The 15,309-nt window shown below is 49.5% G+C and overlaps 1 protein-coding gene across 1 annotated transcript; it reads right to left on the reverse strand.

Annotated features, from left to right (window-relative positions):
* Positions 1 to 8,224: 8,224 nt before the first annotated feature.
* On the reverse strand, positions 8,225 to 14,532 carry arhgap19 (Rho GTPase activating protein 19). The gene is made up of 13 exons (XM_067259513.1): positions 14,489 to 14,532; positions 13,455 to 13,741; positions 13,020 to 13,100; positions 12,388 to 12,597; positions 11,569 to 11,795; positions 11,081 to 11,167; positions 10,522 to 10,587; positions 9,893 to 10,030; positions 9,321 to 9,434; positions 9,087 to 9,191; positions 8,834 to 8,947; positions 8,653 to 8,742; positions 8,225 to 8,284 (listed from the first exon to the last, which is right to left on the reverse strand). The coding sequence occupies exons 1-13, from the start codon at positions 14,530 to 14,532 to the stop codon at positions 8,252 to 8,254; spliced, it is 1,596 nt and encodes a 531-aa protein (XP_067115614.1). The 3' UTR covers positions 8,225 to 8,251.
* Positions 14,533 to 15,309: the final 777 nt, after the last annotated feature.

Below are 15,309 nucleotides of genomic sequence, written 5' to 3' on the forward strand. Positions count from 1 at the left end.
GTGTGTGTGTATGAGAGAGAGTGTGTGTGTGTCTGCTTGTATCAGGTTCCTCTGATACAACTATAATAGGGGTGGGGTTGAGACTGACCTTGTCTGTCCTCATGAATGCTAGGGTCATGTGTGTGTATGTGTGTATGTGTGTTTGTGGTTTGTGTGTGTGTGACTGTTTGTGGTTGAGTGTGTGAGTGTGAGTGTGAGTGTGAGTGTGAGTGTGAGTGTGAGTGTGAGTGTGAGAGAGAGAGAGAGAGAGAGAGAGAGAGAGAGAGAGAGAGAGAGAGAGAGAGAGAGAGAGATAGAGAGAGAGAGAGCTGGACCTCAGAGTGTGAGAAGGATGGTAGCAATTAAAATGGGAGGGGTAGAAGTAATGAAAGTATATAAAATACAACTTGATAGAGAAAGAGTGAGAGAGACAGAGAGATGGAGAGAGAGAGAATGATGTCAAAAAGAACATTACATCACAGTCAGATATTGGAATGAGAGAGACAGAGAGATAGGGAAAGTGGGAGAAAAGAGAGAGAGGGGGAGAGAGAGATAGGGAGGGGAGAGAGAGAGAGAGAGAGGAGAGAGAGAGAGAGAGAGAGAGAGAGAGAGAGAGAGGAGAGAGAGAGAGAGAGAGAGAGAGAGAGAGAGAGAGAGAGAGAGAGAGAGAGGAGAGAGAGAGAGAGAAGAGAGAGAGAGAGAGAGAGAGAGAGAGAGAGCTGGGGCATGGTAGGGGGTCCATAATTACTCTCTGGATGTGTGTGTGAAATTGGCCTGACAGAGAAAGTGGAACCTAGAGACTAGGCATAGAGGGGAGAGTGGAGGGTGTGACCTACATACACACACACACACACGTACACACACACGTACACACACACACATTCTGTTTCTGAGCGATCTGAAATGGGTTCTGCTATCTCAAATCCCTCTGAACCAGCTTGAGGTCAGAGGCTGCTCCAGGGTTCTAGGAGGAACCCAGAAGGGTTCTGTCAGTCCTCAACAGGGTTCTCCCAGGAACATTCAGAACCTTTTCCATCCAGGGAGAACGGGAGAACATGATAGAGAGAGCACAGGGAGTGTTGGAGAGAGCCAGTCTTTGCCTGAAGACGGAGATTACCTCACATTTCCTTGTTGAATTCACACACTCACACACACACACACACACACACACACACCACTCCTGTGGGCTGATGAGGCGTGGATAATTGGGTTGTGCGCAGCACCGCTGGGTCAGAGGGTCAGTGGAAGCGGCACCAGACTGGGAGACTCTACCAAACAACAGCTCATTAAACCAGAACGCGTCTTACACACACACACACACACATCCTGACACACCACACACACTCACCCTGACATTCACACACATAGATCCTGACATTCACACACATATTCTCTCACACACACACACACACACACTCACATACTAACACACACACTTACACTCACTCACATACACACTCTCACACACACATACTAACACACACTCACACATACACAGTAAGTGTACTTACAAAAAACAACCTTTACACAGGACTTACACAGCCATGCTGCAATTCAACCTCGACACACACACACACACACACACAGGCAGTCAAACACATACAGGCACACACACTTGCTAACTGCTTCAGTGGGCAATCAAGCAGTTCATCCACTCCTCTCAATGCCACACTCCACTCCACTTCCCCTTTATTAGCTTTGAAATGAAAAGGCGTGTGTGTGTGTGTGTGTGTGTGTGTGTGTGTGTGTGTGTGTGTGTGTGTGTGTGTGTGTGTGTGAGTGTGTGTGTGTGTGTGTGTTGTGTGTGTGTGTGTGTGTGTGTGTGTGTGTGTGTGTGTGTGTCTGCGTGTACGTGTGTGTATGAATCTTCTCTGCAGCTCAATCCTTAGCAGCTCACAGAGGACAGCCACTGAAGGGTACAAATAACCCCCAAGCTAACTAGCCATCAAACTAACTAACCACCAAGCTAACTAACCCCCAAGCTAACTAACCACCAAGCTAACTAACCCCCAAGCTAACTAACCCCCAGGCTAACTAACCCCCAAGCTAACTAACCACCAAGCTAACTAACCCCCAAGCTAACTAACCACCAAGCTAACTAACCACCAAGCTAACGCTAACATCATATGTTGTCACACACCGTCACACACACACCACGCACCCTCACACGTGCACATAGACACACACATAAACATACTGTAGACAAGACACACACACACACACACAACAATAGATCCACGTTATTTGAGTGAAAGCATACAAGTGAAAACATCGCAACAGAGAGAGAAATGATCATCAGAGACAGAAAGTGAAAAAAGAGAAGAAAAGAAGAAGTGAGAAAGAACTCTCGCTCTCTCTTTTATTCACACACACACGCACAGTCTCTGTTTTGCGTCGGGTCTGTGGCTCCGACCCTTGCTGTGATTTGTTTGGTTTTACGTCCAGGAGAGAAATCCCAGCCTCTGATACCACACACACACACACAGGCACACACACACACACACAGGCACACACACACCAAGAATGGAGTTGTTTAAGTTTCCCATACAGGGAGAGGCAGTTGTCTCTAACTGTTGACCTCCTCCTGGAAGGTCAACAGGCTCAGTTTCAGCTCTCAGAACCGTGTTACCCAGAAGCCCCCGGGACAGGAAAGCAGATTAGCTACCAGGGAGACGCGTCGTGGTGAAACACCACAACACGTCTTCCACCAGAGGAGCCTGTGTAGTTCTCTACAAGGACTCCAGACCGACCATGACACGACGGCTGGCGCTTAACGGAGAGTAAACGTCATCCGTGTGGTTGTGTCTGCTGAGAGTTTTCGATTAGAACTACAACAGGATGGTGGAATGTTCTAGGATCTAAAACGCACACACAAATTTAAACGTAAAAACAGGACCTGTCTAACGTAGCTTTAACAATGTTGTTCATCCGCAAAAAAAAACAAGACTTTTTATTGATGGTTTCACATCAAACCAGTGAGTAGTGACGGTGAGTTATGTCTCCAGTCACCTTCCTAAAACAGGACAAATAGGTTCCACAAAGCTCCAGTTTCAAATCCTAACTGCCTTTGTGTAACTGACGCTTTGTTCAAAGTTGGACAGCCATATTGCCTGGTGGTATGGACAATATTGCAACCCCCCCCCCCCGCCCCCCTCCCATCCTCAAATAACGGTTACCCACGGCACCCAGGGGGTGCATCCATCATTTCTCTCCGTTGCCGTGACAATGCCTGAGGGAACAGGGTGGACATAGTTTGACTGGTGCAGTCACCTTGATAAATGACCCTCACACTGGCCCCTCTGTCTGCTTCGCTTTGGGAATACACACACACCACACACACACACACACACACCACACACACTCCACATACACACAACACACAGCACAAACTCTCACCACACACACACACACATCCAATCTCTGAGCTAACCAGCTCTTCGACCCAACACATATCACTTTACATGCTAATTACCAGACAAGGTCTTATACTAATACACCAGCGCCCCCCAACACACACACACAAGCCCACACACACACACAAGCCCCACACACACACACACACACAAGCCCACACACACACACAAGCCCACACACACAAGCCCACGCACACACACAAACCCACACACACACACAAACCCACACAAACCTAACATTAATAAAATCACTTGTTTACTGTTGAAGATGATAGAACCTTTGTCTCGTGAACAGAACATTTCAGAACGGTTTTCCGTGACCAGAAGAACCCATGATGCTGGAACAGTCTAGAACTGGAGACTGTGTGTGTGTGTGTGTGTCTGGACCAAGGATTCTCTAACACACTGAAACAGAGACAAACCCCTGGGTTACATCTATAATTCACTAGCATGCACTCCAGACCTGCATCACACACACACACACTTTTAGGGACAAGAGGGTCAAAAGGAAATACAGTGCTAATGTCACAGTCCAGATCTGTGATTGTGTGTGTGCGTGTTATTGTGTGTGTGTGTGTGTGTGTGTGATGTAGTTAACCAGGGCAGGCATGGAGAGAGTTAGCGCCAGAGAGAGCTAGCGTGAGAGAGGGAAGCACAAGCAGACATTGAGATGGAATCCCCTACAGGAACACACACACACATACACACGTACACACACGTACACACACACACATACACACACACACACACACACATACACACACAGGCAATGAGTCACACTGACAGTTACATACACCATGGCAAGCTCACAAACTAAAGATGCTCTCTCTCTCTCTCTCACACACACACAAACTTACATTTATTCATTTAGCAGACGTTCTTATCCGGAGCGACTTCCAGTAAGTACAGGGACATTCCCCCGAGGCAAGTAGGGAGAAGTGCCCAGGGACACAACGTCATTTTTCACGGCCGGGAATTGAACTGGCAACCTTCTGATTGGTAGCCCGATTCCCTAACCGCTCTGCCATCTGACCCTCAGTCACACACACAGGCAATGAGTCACAGTTACATACACCACAGCAAGCTCACAGGTCCTACTCACAGTCTCTCAGTGGTCCTGGGGATGTTCTTGGGGACGCTCCGGACACCCAGGCCGTGACAGTCCACCGTGGTGCCCACACAGGTGCACAGAGACGGGCACCCCTCAGCCTCTCCGGCCCCCACCGCCAGGACCCCACACACCAGCGCCCACAGCCCAACCCAGGGCACCCCGACCTGGGGCAGCCCTGCCCGGCGGCCCCCTGGCCCAGTCCTGGAGGGTGCTCTCCCACCCGTGTCCATCCTGTTCTCCAGTCTCGTTCAGGAGCTCCAGGGGATCAGCTAGACGTTCCTCTTCGATCCCACTCAGGGAGCCAGGAGCTTGGGTCAGCGGTGAGCTAGTTTCACACCCCCCTCTGTAAGGCACAACCGAACGGGCCAAGCTGAGGAGCTGGGTGTGCGGGAGGGAGGGAGGGGAAGGGAGTGTGGGGGGGAGAGCTGAAAATCACCTGAGAAATGCTGAAAACGAGAGGAGGCAGGAAGAGGAGTGAGGATGTCGAGGTTTGTCTAAAGAGCTGTCCGGTGCAACAAATACCTGATCCCTTCCTGGCTCTTCAAAAACACACAAACACACAAAGAATATCCTCCTTGTCTTGATATTCTTTTATTGTCCCTTCTTCCAAAATACTTCCTTTTTCTTCTTCTTCTTTCTCTCTCTGTCTTCTTCTCTGGTGAGTGTGGCTCTCTTCTTCTCTCTCTCTCTGTGATTCTATCCCTCTCTCCTGTCCTCCGTTCAGCAGGGATGTGCAGTGTTCCTCTCTCAGGCAGGCATTGTGCTCACTGCATGTAGAGAGAACAGTAAACCACCAGGAAAAAAAGAAAATGAGACTGCCTCCCTCTCTCTCTCTCTCTGCCTCCCTCTCTCTTTCCCTCTCTCTCTCTCTCTCTCTTTCTCTCTCTCTCTCTCTCTCTCTCTCAGCAATCATCCATCAAAAGCTTTTACAAATAACAGCCCAGAGACTCCTCCCACACAATACCAAGTCCCCCCCCCCCCTCTCTCCACACACACACACCTCCCAGAACCCTGTGTGAACTCACGGTGCATCCCCCGGTGGCAGCAGAGCCGTGGCAGGCAGCAGCAGTGGTGCTGGTGGTGTGAAGCCACCTCCAGGGTCAGTCGCTCCGGTCCCAGCTCTGCCTCTGTGAGCTGCCTGCCTTTGGTGCCTCTCCCCTGGGGCAGAGAAGGGGCTGGGGTGGCCCCAGGCTGGGTGGGAAAGAGGAGGGGGTCTTCTATTTTTCTCTCAGTCCTTTATCTCTCTTTTTTCCAAGGCAGAATGGCAGCTGAAATAACTGGTTAGTTCAAATCTGTTCAATTATTGTGTATTTTGACGGATTCCGTTACTGCAGACGCTTCCATTCAGGTCAGAAAGTGGCAGTTGGTGGAAGGCGGGAAGGTGATTCTGGGTTCACGAGAAGGCTTTTGAAATTCAAATGAGGAACACGATTGTAATCGAGACCGCTGTGAAAATGTACTGAAATTGCTCAAATTCTTCATTACAAAAAAAAAAGAAAAATGTAAGCAAGTCATTAATATCTAAAAGCTAGTGCGCACCTTCAATCACAAACACATTCGGAACTTGATCGAATAACTTGGCCACAGGGCAAACCGGACCCTGGTCCATTGTGCTCGGTGAATGGAATGATTCATTCCGCAATAACCCACAACAAAGAGCGGGTCTGGATGTTTTCATGTCCGGGAGGGACCCCTGTCTTCCAGCCCATCATAATAGCTTTGTGAGGGCGCGCGACGCCGGGGAACTTATCAGCGGCGCGTCTAAATTGATCGTGCGCTAGATAGAAGGGAGGGCGGGGGGGTGATGGAACAGACGCGACGCCGAGAGCGCACGGTAGAGCGCGCTCAGATACAGCACATCAAGGCGGTTCCTTCGTTTTCCGCTCCGCTGCAGACGACAAGAGTTTCTTTTGACGCTGACTCGAAGTGACAGGCTGGAATTGAAAACACCCGCTCCGTTTCTGCGGTGTGAGCAATCACAAAAGCTACGCTATCAGTGGCAGCGCGAGCGCGCCTGCGGGAGAAGCACGCGGCGGGGTGTCTGTGTTCTGGGGGGGGAATAATTCTTCACCTCGAATTATCTATTGTAGATTATACAGTGTAGCCTAGTTCTAGAGATCGCTTATTATCGTTATGCTACACGTGTTGGTGATTAATAGGCTTATTGGTGGTTTGTGGACCCCCCTCCACCCCACCCAACTATTACAATATCAGCTAATCTAATTTATTATCTTCACACTGTGGGAATATAAAAATAATTTGACACAATTGACCTGATCCATAGTTCAATTTTGCATTGCCAGTATTTTGGATCGATTAGCCTACAAATTACAAAACCCAACGTATAAATTGTCCAATAGCACGCTAGTCTATTATGCTAAACATAGGCTGTATTATAAAAGATAATGGATTAATGCTTAAAATACATGGAAGAACCGTTGAACAGGGTATTGGTATTATAGCCTACGCCGATTTCCATTGCCTATCCTATGACGCCCACTTGTGGGGAAAAAAAAAAACGAACAGTATTGCATGAGCCAAACTCCCCAGCTAGGAATTACGGTAAGCCTTTTCCCCACATTCAAAATAACGCATACGAGTCGTTTTCAAAAGTTTTAATTCAAAACCCAGAGGTCAATTGAATTAGTATTTTACAAAGTTAAATCCTATTTTACAAATGAAATATGAACACTTAAAAATAAATGTAAAAAAAAAGACAACGCTGCTTTCCAGCATCAACTCGAATTAGTGGCAAAAGACTTAAGACGCGCTGTCCTTAAATCCAAATATCTGTACCTACGCTTTTTCACAAACATGCGTTATATTCACAGTTGAAGTCAGAATGACCTTTGATAAAAAAACATAAAAACAAAAAACCCTGACAGGTTGACAGTGTGGTCATAAGCTATTAAAATGCAACTCTATAAGAGAAAACATCACACTAAAAAACGTCCTTATCCTAGTCTGTATTACGGCTCAGTTGTATACAAGAACATACCGACCCTAATTAGAACTCAACGGTATTCATCCATCCTCAAGCCCTCCACAAACACATATCCCATCTCCCCCACATCACACTTCCACACACACCCCCACGTAAACAACTCTTTCCAGAATCCATCTCCCAGCATGCACCAGTCCAGTGGAAAGGACCACTTTCCAGTCAAACACTTACACAAACCCATCTTCAACTTCCCCAGATCCAACCATAACACCTCCAACCATCTTAGTCCAGTAAAAAAAAAAAAAAAAAGGTGAAAACTGTTAAATACTAACTTTTGAGAAAGTTATATACATACATATACATACACAGACCAAAGACATTTCAAATTCAAGCATGTTTCGTACTGATTTTGATAAGTCCATCCAAGATCAATTGACCTGTTTAACCGTGTACACACACACACACACTTGACCACACACACAGCACAAGCGCACACACACACACACGGCTGAATCTTGATGGTGTTCCAGATAAAGACATTATACCACAGTAGAACACAAGTAAACACCGATATACACACATGTAAACAACAAAACAGGCTCACTATGGGGTGAACTGTTTCACTTTAAGGGACATGACACACACACACACGTCAAACAGATCTGGGTCAGACACTATTTGATCATGTGTGTATGTGGTCCTGGTCTGTTTCAAAGAAATATATAAATCGTAAAAAACGATATCAAACAGTAACATTGAAGTAGACCTCCTGGAGCTCTCATGGTGAGTAGCGCCTCCCCCAGCCTACAGGGCCTCCTGAGCAGGAGAGGTCACCATCTGAGGGACGGGGGGAGAGAGGGAGGGACAGAGAGACAGGTGGAGGAGGAGGACAGAGAGACAGGTGGAGGAGGAGGACAGAGAGACAGGTGGAGGAGGAGGACAGAGAGAGAGGTGGATGAGGAGGACAGAGAGACAGGTGGAGGGGGAGGACAGAGAGAGAGGTGGAGGGGGAGGACAGAGAGAGAGGTGGAGGAGGAGGACAGAGAGAGGTGGGGGGGGGGACAGAGAGAGAGAGAGAGAGAGAGAGAGAGAGAGAGAGAGAAATAGACAGGTAGGGGGAGAGGAGGGCAGAGAGAATAACATCAGTAATGTTTGTGACGTACAATAACATGATAGTGATGTGTAATAACAAGACGCCCTGCTACCTTTGACCCCCTGAGAACCTTCTTCCTGTTGGACGCCAGGTCACATGACTTCCCCGGCAGAGGGGGCGCTGACCGCAACGGGCTGTTAACCTACTCACACACACACACACCCGGGTTTGTCATCTACAGACAGAAGGATGACATTTCTCTTGTTGACCTTTCGTTGCCGACGGCAACTCACCGACTGCAGCACCACGTTCTCTTTTCCAAACTTGCCCATTGCCGAGACGACGGTCACCGGGGAAACGTGCCTCAGTTTTCTCTCGGCTGTCGGCTGGTCGCCTCGGACCCTCCGCTGAAAAGACGGGGCACACAGTGAACACACACACACAGAACACACACTCTCTCTCTCTCTCTCTCACACACACACACTCTTTCTCTCTCCCTCACACACACTCTCTCTCTCACACACACACTCTCTCTCTCACACACACCTTGATGAGCCCGCCGAAGGAGCGAGAGCGTGGGTGCTTCTTGCCGGGGCCCGGGGGAGTCTGGTGATGGCCGGTGGGGGTCCCTGGAGTGGTCTGCTTGGCTAACTGGAGACAGGGGAGGAGAGAGAGAGAGCGAGAGAGAGAGAAAAGGAAAGAGGGGGTGAAGAGATTGAGCATATTGGAGGCTGTGAACCTGTGGAGACCGTGTGAGGGAACCCTGAGGCAGCTCTGTACCTGTCTGATCAGCTTCTTCTTCTTGGCTGAGTCGGGCATGTTGTCATGGACGTGCCTGAACAGGTCCTTCAGGGCCTCCTCGGTGTGGTGCAGGTTCTGGGGCGGGGTACAGTTCTGGGAGAGGGACAGAAAACTCATTTAACCTTTAGATACGTGAGTTCTAAATATTTCCGACGCTTCCACCAGAGTGAGTTATTTTTCCAAAACGGAAGCTAGCTAGCTTTAGTTAGCTTCCGTTACCTAGAAACCTAGCATAATACTTGTAGCAATGCTACTACCTGCTAGTGTTACTTGTTAGACTCCTAATTGTACACTTTGAAGCCATACTATAGCGTTTGTCATATACTAGTTTTTGGCTATCGGAAAATAGTCAGTTGGAATGTTCAGAATCACACAGGTGCGACGTTACGCTGTGGGGCCCGCTTTCGAACGATCACATATGTGCGACGCTACTCCTTAACGGGGTTAACCAGGAATAGGTACAGCTTAGTGGTTAGAGCATTTGACTGCAGATCAAGAGGTCAGATTCAAATCTCCCGGCCCCCCCGAGTGAGGACAGACGGAGACCACACCTGGTTGTGGTCGTGGGTGGGGGACGAGTGCTGCTTCTGGACCGGCTGGTCGGAACCGGAGAGAAGACCGGCAGGTCTCTTCAAGGGGAGACCCAGACGCACCGGGGAACCGCTTAGAACCAGCAGGTCCAGGTCATCCTGAAGAGAGAGACAGAGACAGAGATAGAGAGGCACAGAGAGAGACAGACAGAGAGAGGCACAGAGAGAGACAGAGACAGAGATAGAGAGGCACAGAGAGAGACAGAGACAGACAGAGAGAGGCACAGAGAGAGACAGAGACAGACAGAGAGAGGCACAGAGAGAGACAGAGACAGAGATAGAGAGGCACAGAGAGAGACAGAGACAGAGATAGAGAGGCACAGAGAGAGACAGAGACAGAGATAGAGAGGCACAGAGAGAGAGAGACAGACAGAGAGAGGCACAGAGAGAGACAGAGACAGACAGAGAGAGGCACAGAGAGAGACAGAGACAGAGATAGAGAGGCACAGAGAGAGAGAGAGAGACAGACAGAGAGACACAGAGAGGGAGAGAAAGAGAGAGGCAAGGAGTGAGAAGGGTTGGTAGAGAAAAGGTCTACCGACAGGGTTGTCTGGTGACGGGGTGGTGGGACAGTGTCCCAGGTAGCTGACCTTAGTCTGCAGAACCGTAGAGCCTGTGAAGAGCATCCTGGCATGGTCCCTGATGTAGACCGGAGCCTGGGGGAGAGGGGAGAGAGAGAAGTAGAGCAGTAGGGAGAGAAAGAGAGGGGAGAGGTAGAGCAGTAGGGAGAGAAAGAGAGGGGAGAGAGAGGTAGAGCAGTAGGGAGAGAGAGAGGAGAGAGGTAGAGCAGTAGGGAGAGAAAGAGAGGAGAGAGAGAGGTAGAGCAGTAGGGAGAGAAAGAGAGGAGAGAGGTAGAGCAGTAGGGAGAGAAAGAGAGGGGAGAGAGAGAGAGGTAGAGTGGTAGGGAGAGAGAGGTAGAGTGGTAGGGAGAGAACGAGAGGGGAGAGAGAGAGGTAGAGCAGTAGGGAGAGAAAGAGAGGGGAGAGAGAGGTAGAGCAGTAGGGAGAGAAAGAGAGGGGAGGAGGATGAGAGGCAGAGTGGACACATTGAGGCTCCTCTGCACCTAGCACAGCTACATCGTTACACAGCTGCTCTCTCTTTCTCTCAGACTGCTCTTAAACTGGAACAGCAGAGTGTGTGTGTACTCACCCTGAAGAGTTTCTGGGAATGCTTGATGAGGAAGGCCATGCCACTGTTCAGCTTCTTGAGATTCTCCTGCAAGTCGCTCGCCATCATCTTTTACACACACACACACACACACACACACACACACACACACACACACACACACACACACACACACACACACACACACACACACACACACACACACACACACACACACACACACACACACACACACACACACACACACACACACACACACACACACACACACACACACACACACACACACACACACACACACACACACACACACACACACCTTTGGTTAAACATGCAATCTAGATACTGTATGCATTCTTCCTTCCCCTTCCCCTTCCCCTCCCCCTCTCCTCTCCACCCCCTCCTCCCCTCCTCCTCCTCTCCACCCCCTTCTCCCCTCCTCTCCCCCCCCCCCCTCCTCATCCTCCTCTCCTCTCCTCTCCTCCACCCCCCCCCCCCCCTCCTCCTACATGTCTGGGCCAGAGGACGTGTGGGGCGAACATGAGCGCCAGGTTGTGGGCGGACATCTTGTTCCTGTCCTGCTGCCGGGCCGTGTGGTAGAGGAGGTCCAGGAGGAGGCGCAGGAGGGTGCGGCTGGCCGGCGGGAGGAGCAGCAGGAGCAGCTGCAGGGCCTCCATCTGACGCTCCTTGTCCGGGACGCTCGTTTTGTTGCCCTGCTCGTCAAACAGGGTCATATCTGGAGGGACGGGGTTAAGGGGAGTAGTATTTAATTATTGTTGAAGTAAATGAAGATGATCTTTAGTTGTATTGTATTTAGTTGTGGTGTTTCAAGTGAGGTGAGGGTGTGTGTGTTTGTGTCGACCTAATATCTTGAGGTGTGTGTGTCAACCTGCTATCTTCAGGTGTGTGTGTGTCAACCTGCTATCTTCAGATGTGTGTGTGTGTGTGTATGTGTCAACCTGCTATCTTCAGGTGTGTGTGTCAACCTGCTATCTTCAGATGTGTGTGTGTGTCAACCTGCTATCTTCAGATGTGTGTGTGTTTGTCAACCTGCTATCTTCAGATGTGTGTGTGTGTGTGTGTCAACCTGCTATCTTCAGATGTGTGTGTGTGTTTGTCAACCTGCTATCTTCAGGTGTGTGTGTGTGTGTGTACCTGCTATCTTCAGATGAGTGTGTGTGTGTGTGTACCTGCTATCTTCAGGTGAGCGTGTGTGTGTGTGTGTACCTGCTATCTTCAGATGAGTGTGTGTGTGTGTGTGTGTGTGTGTGTGTGTGTGTGTGTGTGTGTGTGTGTGTGTGTGTGTGTGTGTGTGTGTGTGTGTGTACCTGCTATCTTCAGGTGAGCGTGGAAGTGTCTGTGAGTGAGCAGGGGCTCAGGCAGCTCTCCCAGGAAGCTCTTCAGCAGCGTGGCCACGTCGTTAGGGTGGAAGTCTCCGGAAGCCAGGTCCAGCTCCGCCCCGCCGTCCAGCTGCTCCCTCAGGGCCTGCTGCCGCACGCTGTTCCCCGGCACGCGGAACAGGCCCTCCACGTGGAGGTCTGGGAGGGGGCGGAGCCGTCAATCACCCACATGACATTGGAATGTTATGTTTCTTTTGGCAGACGCTAACCCAAATCATGGTATAGGGAGGGGGGCTGAACGTGGAGTCAGGTGGCTGAGCGGTTAGGGAGTCGGGCTAGTAATTAGAAGGTTGCCAGTTCGATTCCCGGCCGTGCAAAATGACGTTGTGTCCTTGGGCAAGGCACTGCACCCTACTTGCCTCAGGGGGAATGTCCCTGTACTTACTGTAAGTCGCTCTGGATAAGAGCGTCTGCTAAATGACTAAATGTAAATGTAATGTAAATGAAAGTGGGTCGTGAACTCCCTTGGCCGAGAGACGTCTGTCCCTGGGAGGTCACTTCTCTCGTGGGTTTTTGGATTGGGATGAGGTACGGGATGAGGGGCTGCATGAGGTACTCACTCTGGCTGAGGTACTGGATGAGCTGGTAGACCTGGGCGATGCTGGACTCTGTCAGAGGGCTCCCGAACACAAGGCCTTTATCTGGGACAGACACAGCACAGCGTCTACACCTGGGGTCTACACCTGGTCACACACCTGGGGTCTACACCTGGTCACACACCTGGGGTCTACACCTGGTCACACACCTGGGGTCTACACCTGGTCACACACCTGGGGTCTACACATGGTCACACACCTGGGGTCTACACCTGGTCACACACCTGGGGTCTACACCTGGGGTCTACACCTGGTCACACACCTGGGGTCTACACCTGGGGTCTACACCTGGTCACACACCTGGGGTCTACACCTGGTCACACACCTGGGGTCTACACCTGATCACACACCTGGCTAGGGGTAAGACACCCTCCATCTCTCCCGGGCCTGACCCCTCACCTTTGCGCTTCAGGAAGTTGAGGGAGCGGAAGAATCCGCCTGCACTTCCTGTCCCGGCGCTGGTGGGCGTCGTAGGCCCCTCCCCCCCGAGGAGCAGGGAGAACTCCGCCCCCGGGAGGTCGATGAGGCGGGTGACGTTGCTAAGCACCAGCTCCAGGAAGACATCTGGCTTCTCGTGGCGAAGCTTTTCCACAAAGAAGTCTGGGTTGAATATGACAGGCGTTCGACTAGCGGAGCGAGAGCCGCGGGCCTCCTGCTGGCTGACCACAACGTTGCACACCGTCCCCCTGGCAACACACATAAAGAGCCACACACAGACACAAACACAGAGAGAGAGAGAGACCATGATGGAGGTTGATGAAGCAGGCAGAGATACAGACACTTAAAGCTCGAGCCTAGTTTGACCCAGTATTAGCAGAATTGACCGTCCTCATAGGAACACAAACTTGTCGCATAACAAGAGAAATGCCCTGAGGTCATAGGACGAAATTAGGGCTTTTCAGTCGCAGACAGACAGTGCTACTCAACACACAGCTATTATTTCATCAACTCCGCCCATATGATACAAAGTACAGTAGCTGACAAAGTCAGGCAACAAAAACATTAGGCAGCGTTCTTAATCTCTTACCTAGCCTACAGTACGTAGAAGAAGCCACTTAGCTAGAGTAGCTAGCCTAGCTATCTGATCAGCCGTTTAGTTCCTCTTTCAAGAAACAGCACGTAACTCCGGTTTGTTTAAATACAACAGTTGGCTAGCTGGCTCGGTTGCATAATTTTAGAAACGGTCAAATGGTAGCGCAAACTGAATGAAAAATCGAATTAGCTAGACTAGTAGCGCTACTGTAACAATTCAACTGTCTGTTTAGACTGTTTGTATTCGTGACGGCCACTTGCACTAAGTTAACTACTGTAGCAAGCTAAAGAATTTACGGACTACAGTAGAAAGTACTAGTCTACACATATCAATCAGTGCGTACTTAAAGTATTTCAAATGGCATCTAACGTTTAAAATGAAATATTTCATGTTTTCTTGCCTTCTATTTTGTGTACTTTCGTCCATCTCTTTATCCGCAGCCATCCTCCTTCCGTTTGAATCCTCCGCTTGTCACTTGTAGCCACGCCTACCTTGTAGTCAATTGGTCGGTTATCAAAACATAGGCGGGGCATAAGATGCAGATGTATGTTCTCTTTTCCGATAGGTTTGTTTGAATTTTTTTAAGCAATTTTATCAACCAAGAGTAAGCATGCGCGTTGTTGTTCCTTGGGTGACACGTCTTGGCTTTTTATATTTGTGTTTATTAAAAACCAAAAGATAACCCTCTTTATCCTCGGGCTGCTCTGTGAGCAAACCGCGTGTACTTCTTGAAAGGATATTTGTAGTGAAATTTTGTTCGAATAAAACACGAAGGAGTTATTGCGGTAATCATCTAAAAGAAATGAACATTTCCATTAAAAGACAGACAAGAGACAATCATGGATGTTTGCATTGAGGAAAATCGCATTAGTCAACACCTTCACAATCACAATTAAATAAATCTACAGCGGTCAATAAAACAAAGATGGCGACCAGGAAGTGCAAAAATCGAGGCTTCAAAACGGGATTTCACAAACCAAAGGGTGACGTCACGATGACTACGTCCATTATATTTACATTTAGCAGACGCTCTTATCCAGAGTGACTTACAGTAAGTACAGGGACATTCCCCCTGAGGCAAGTAGGGTGAAGTGCCTTGCCCAAGGACACAACGTCATTTCGCACGACCGGGAATCGAACTGGCAACCTTCAGATTACTAGCCTGATTCCCTAACCGCTCAGCCACCTGACTCCTTATGTATGTTCTATGATGCCTCCACT

Source organism: Osmerus mordax, chromosome 21, assembly GCF_038355195.1.
Source record: "Osmerus mordax isolate fOsmMor3 chromosome 21, fOsmMor3.pri, whole genome shotgun sequence".
NCBI lineage: Eukaryota > Metazoa > Chordata > Actinopteri > Osmeriformes > Osmeridae > Osmerus > Osmerus mordax.

Coding starts and splice junctions, on each gene's coding strand:
- arhgap19 (XM_067259513.1), bottom strand. CDS start 14,532: ATGGCTGCGGATAAAGAGATGGACGAAAGTACACAAAATAGAAG. Junction 11,796..12,387: donor CGCTCACCTGAAGATAGCAG/GTACACACACAC, acceptor CCGTCCCTCCAG/ATATGACCCTGTTTGACGAG. Junction 8,948..9,086: donor CCTTCGGCGGGCTCATCAAG/GTGTGTGTGAGA, acceptor CCGTCTTTTCAG/CGGAGGGTCCGAGGCGACCA.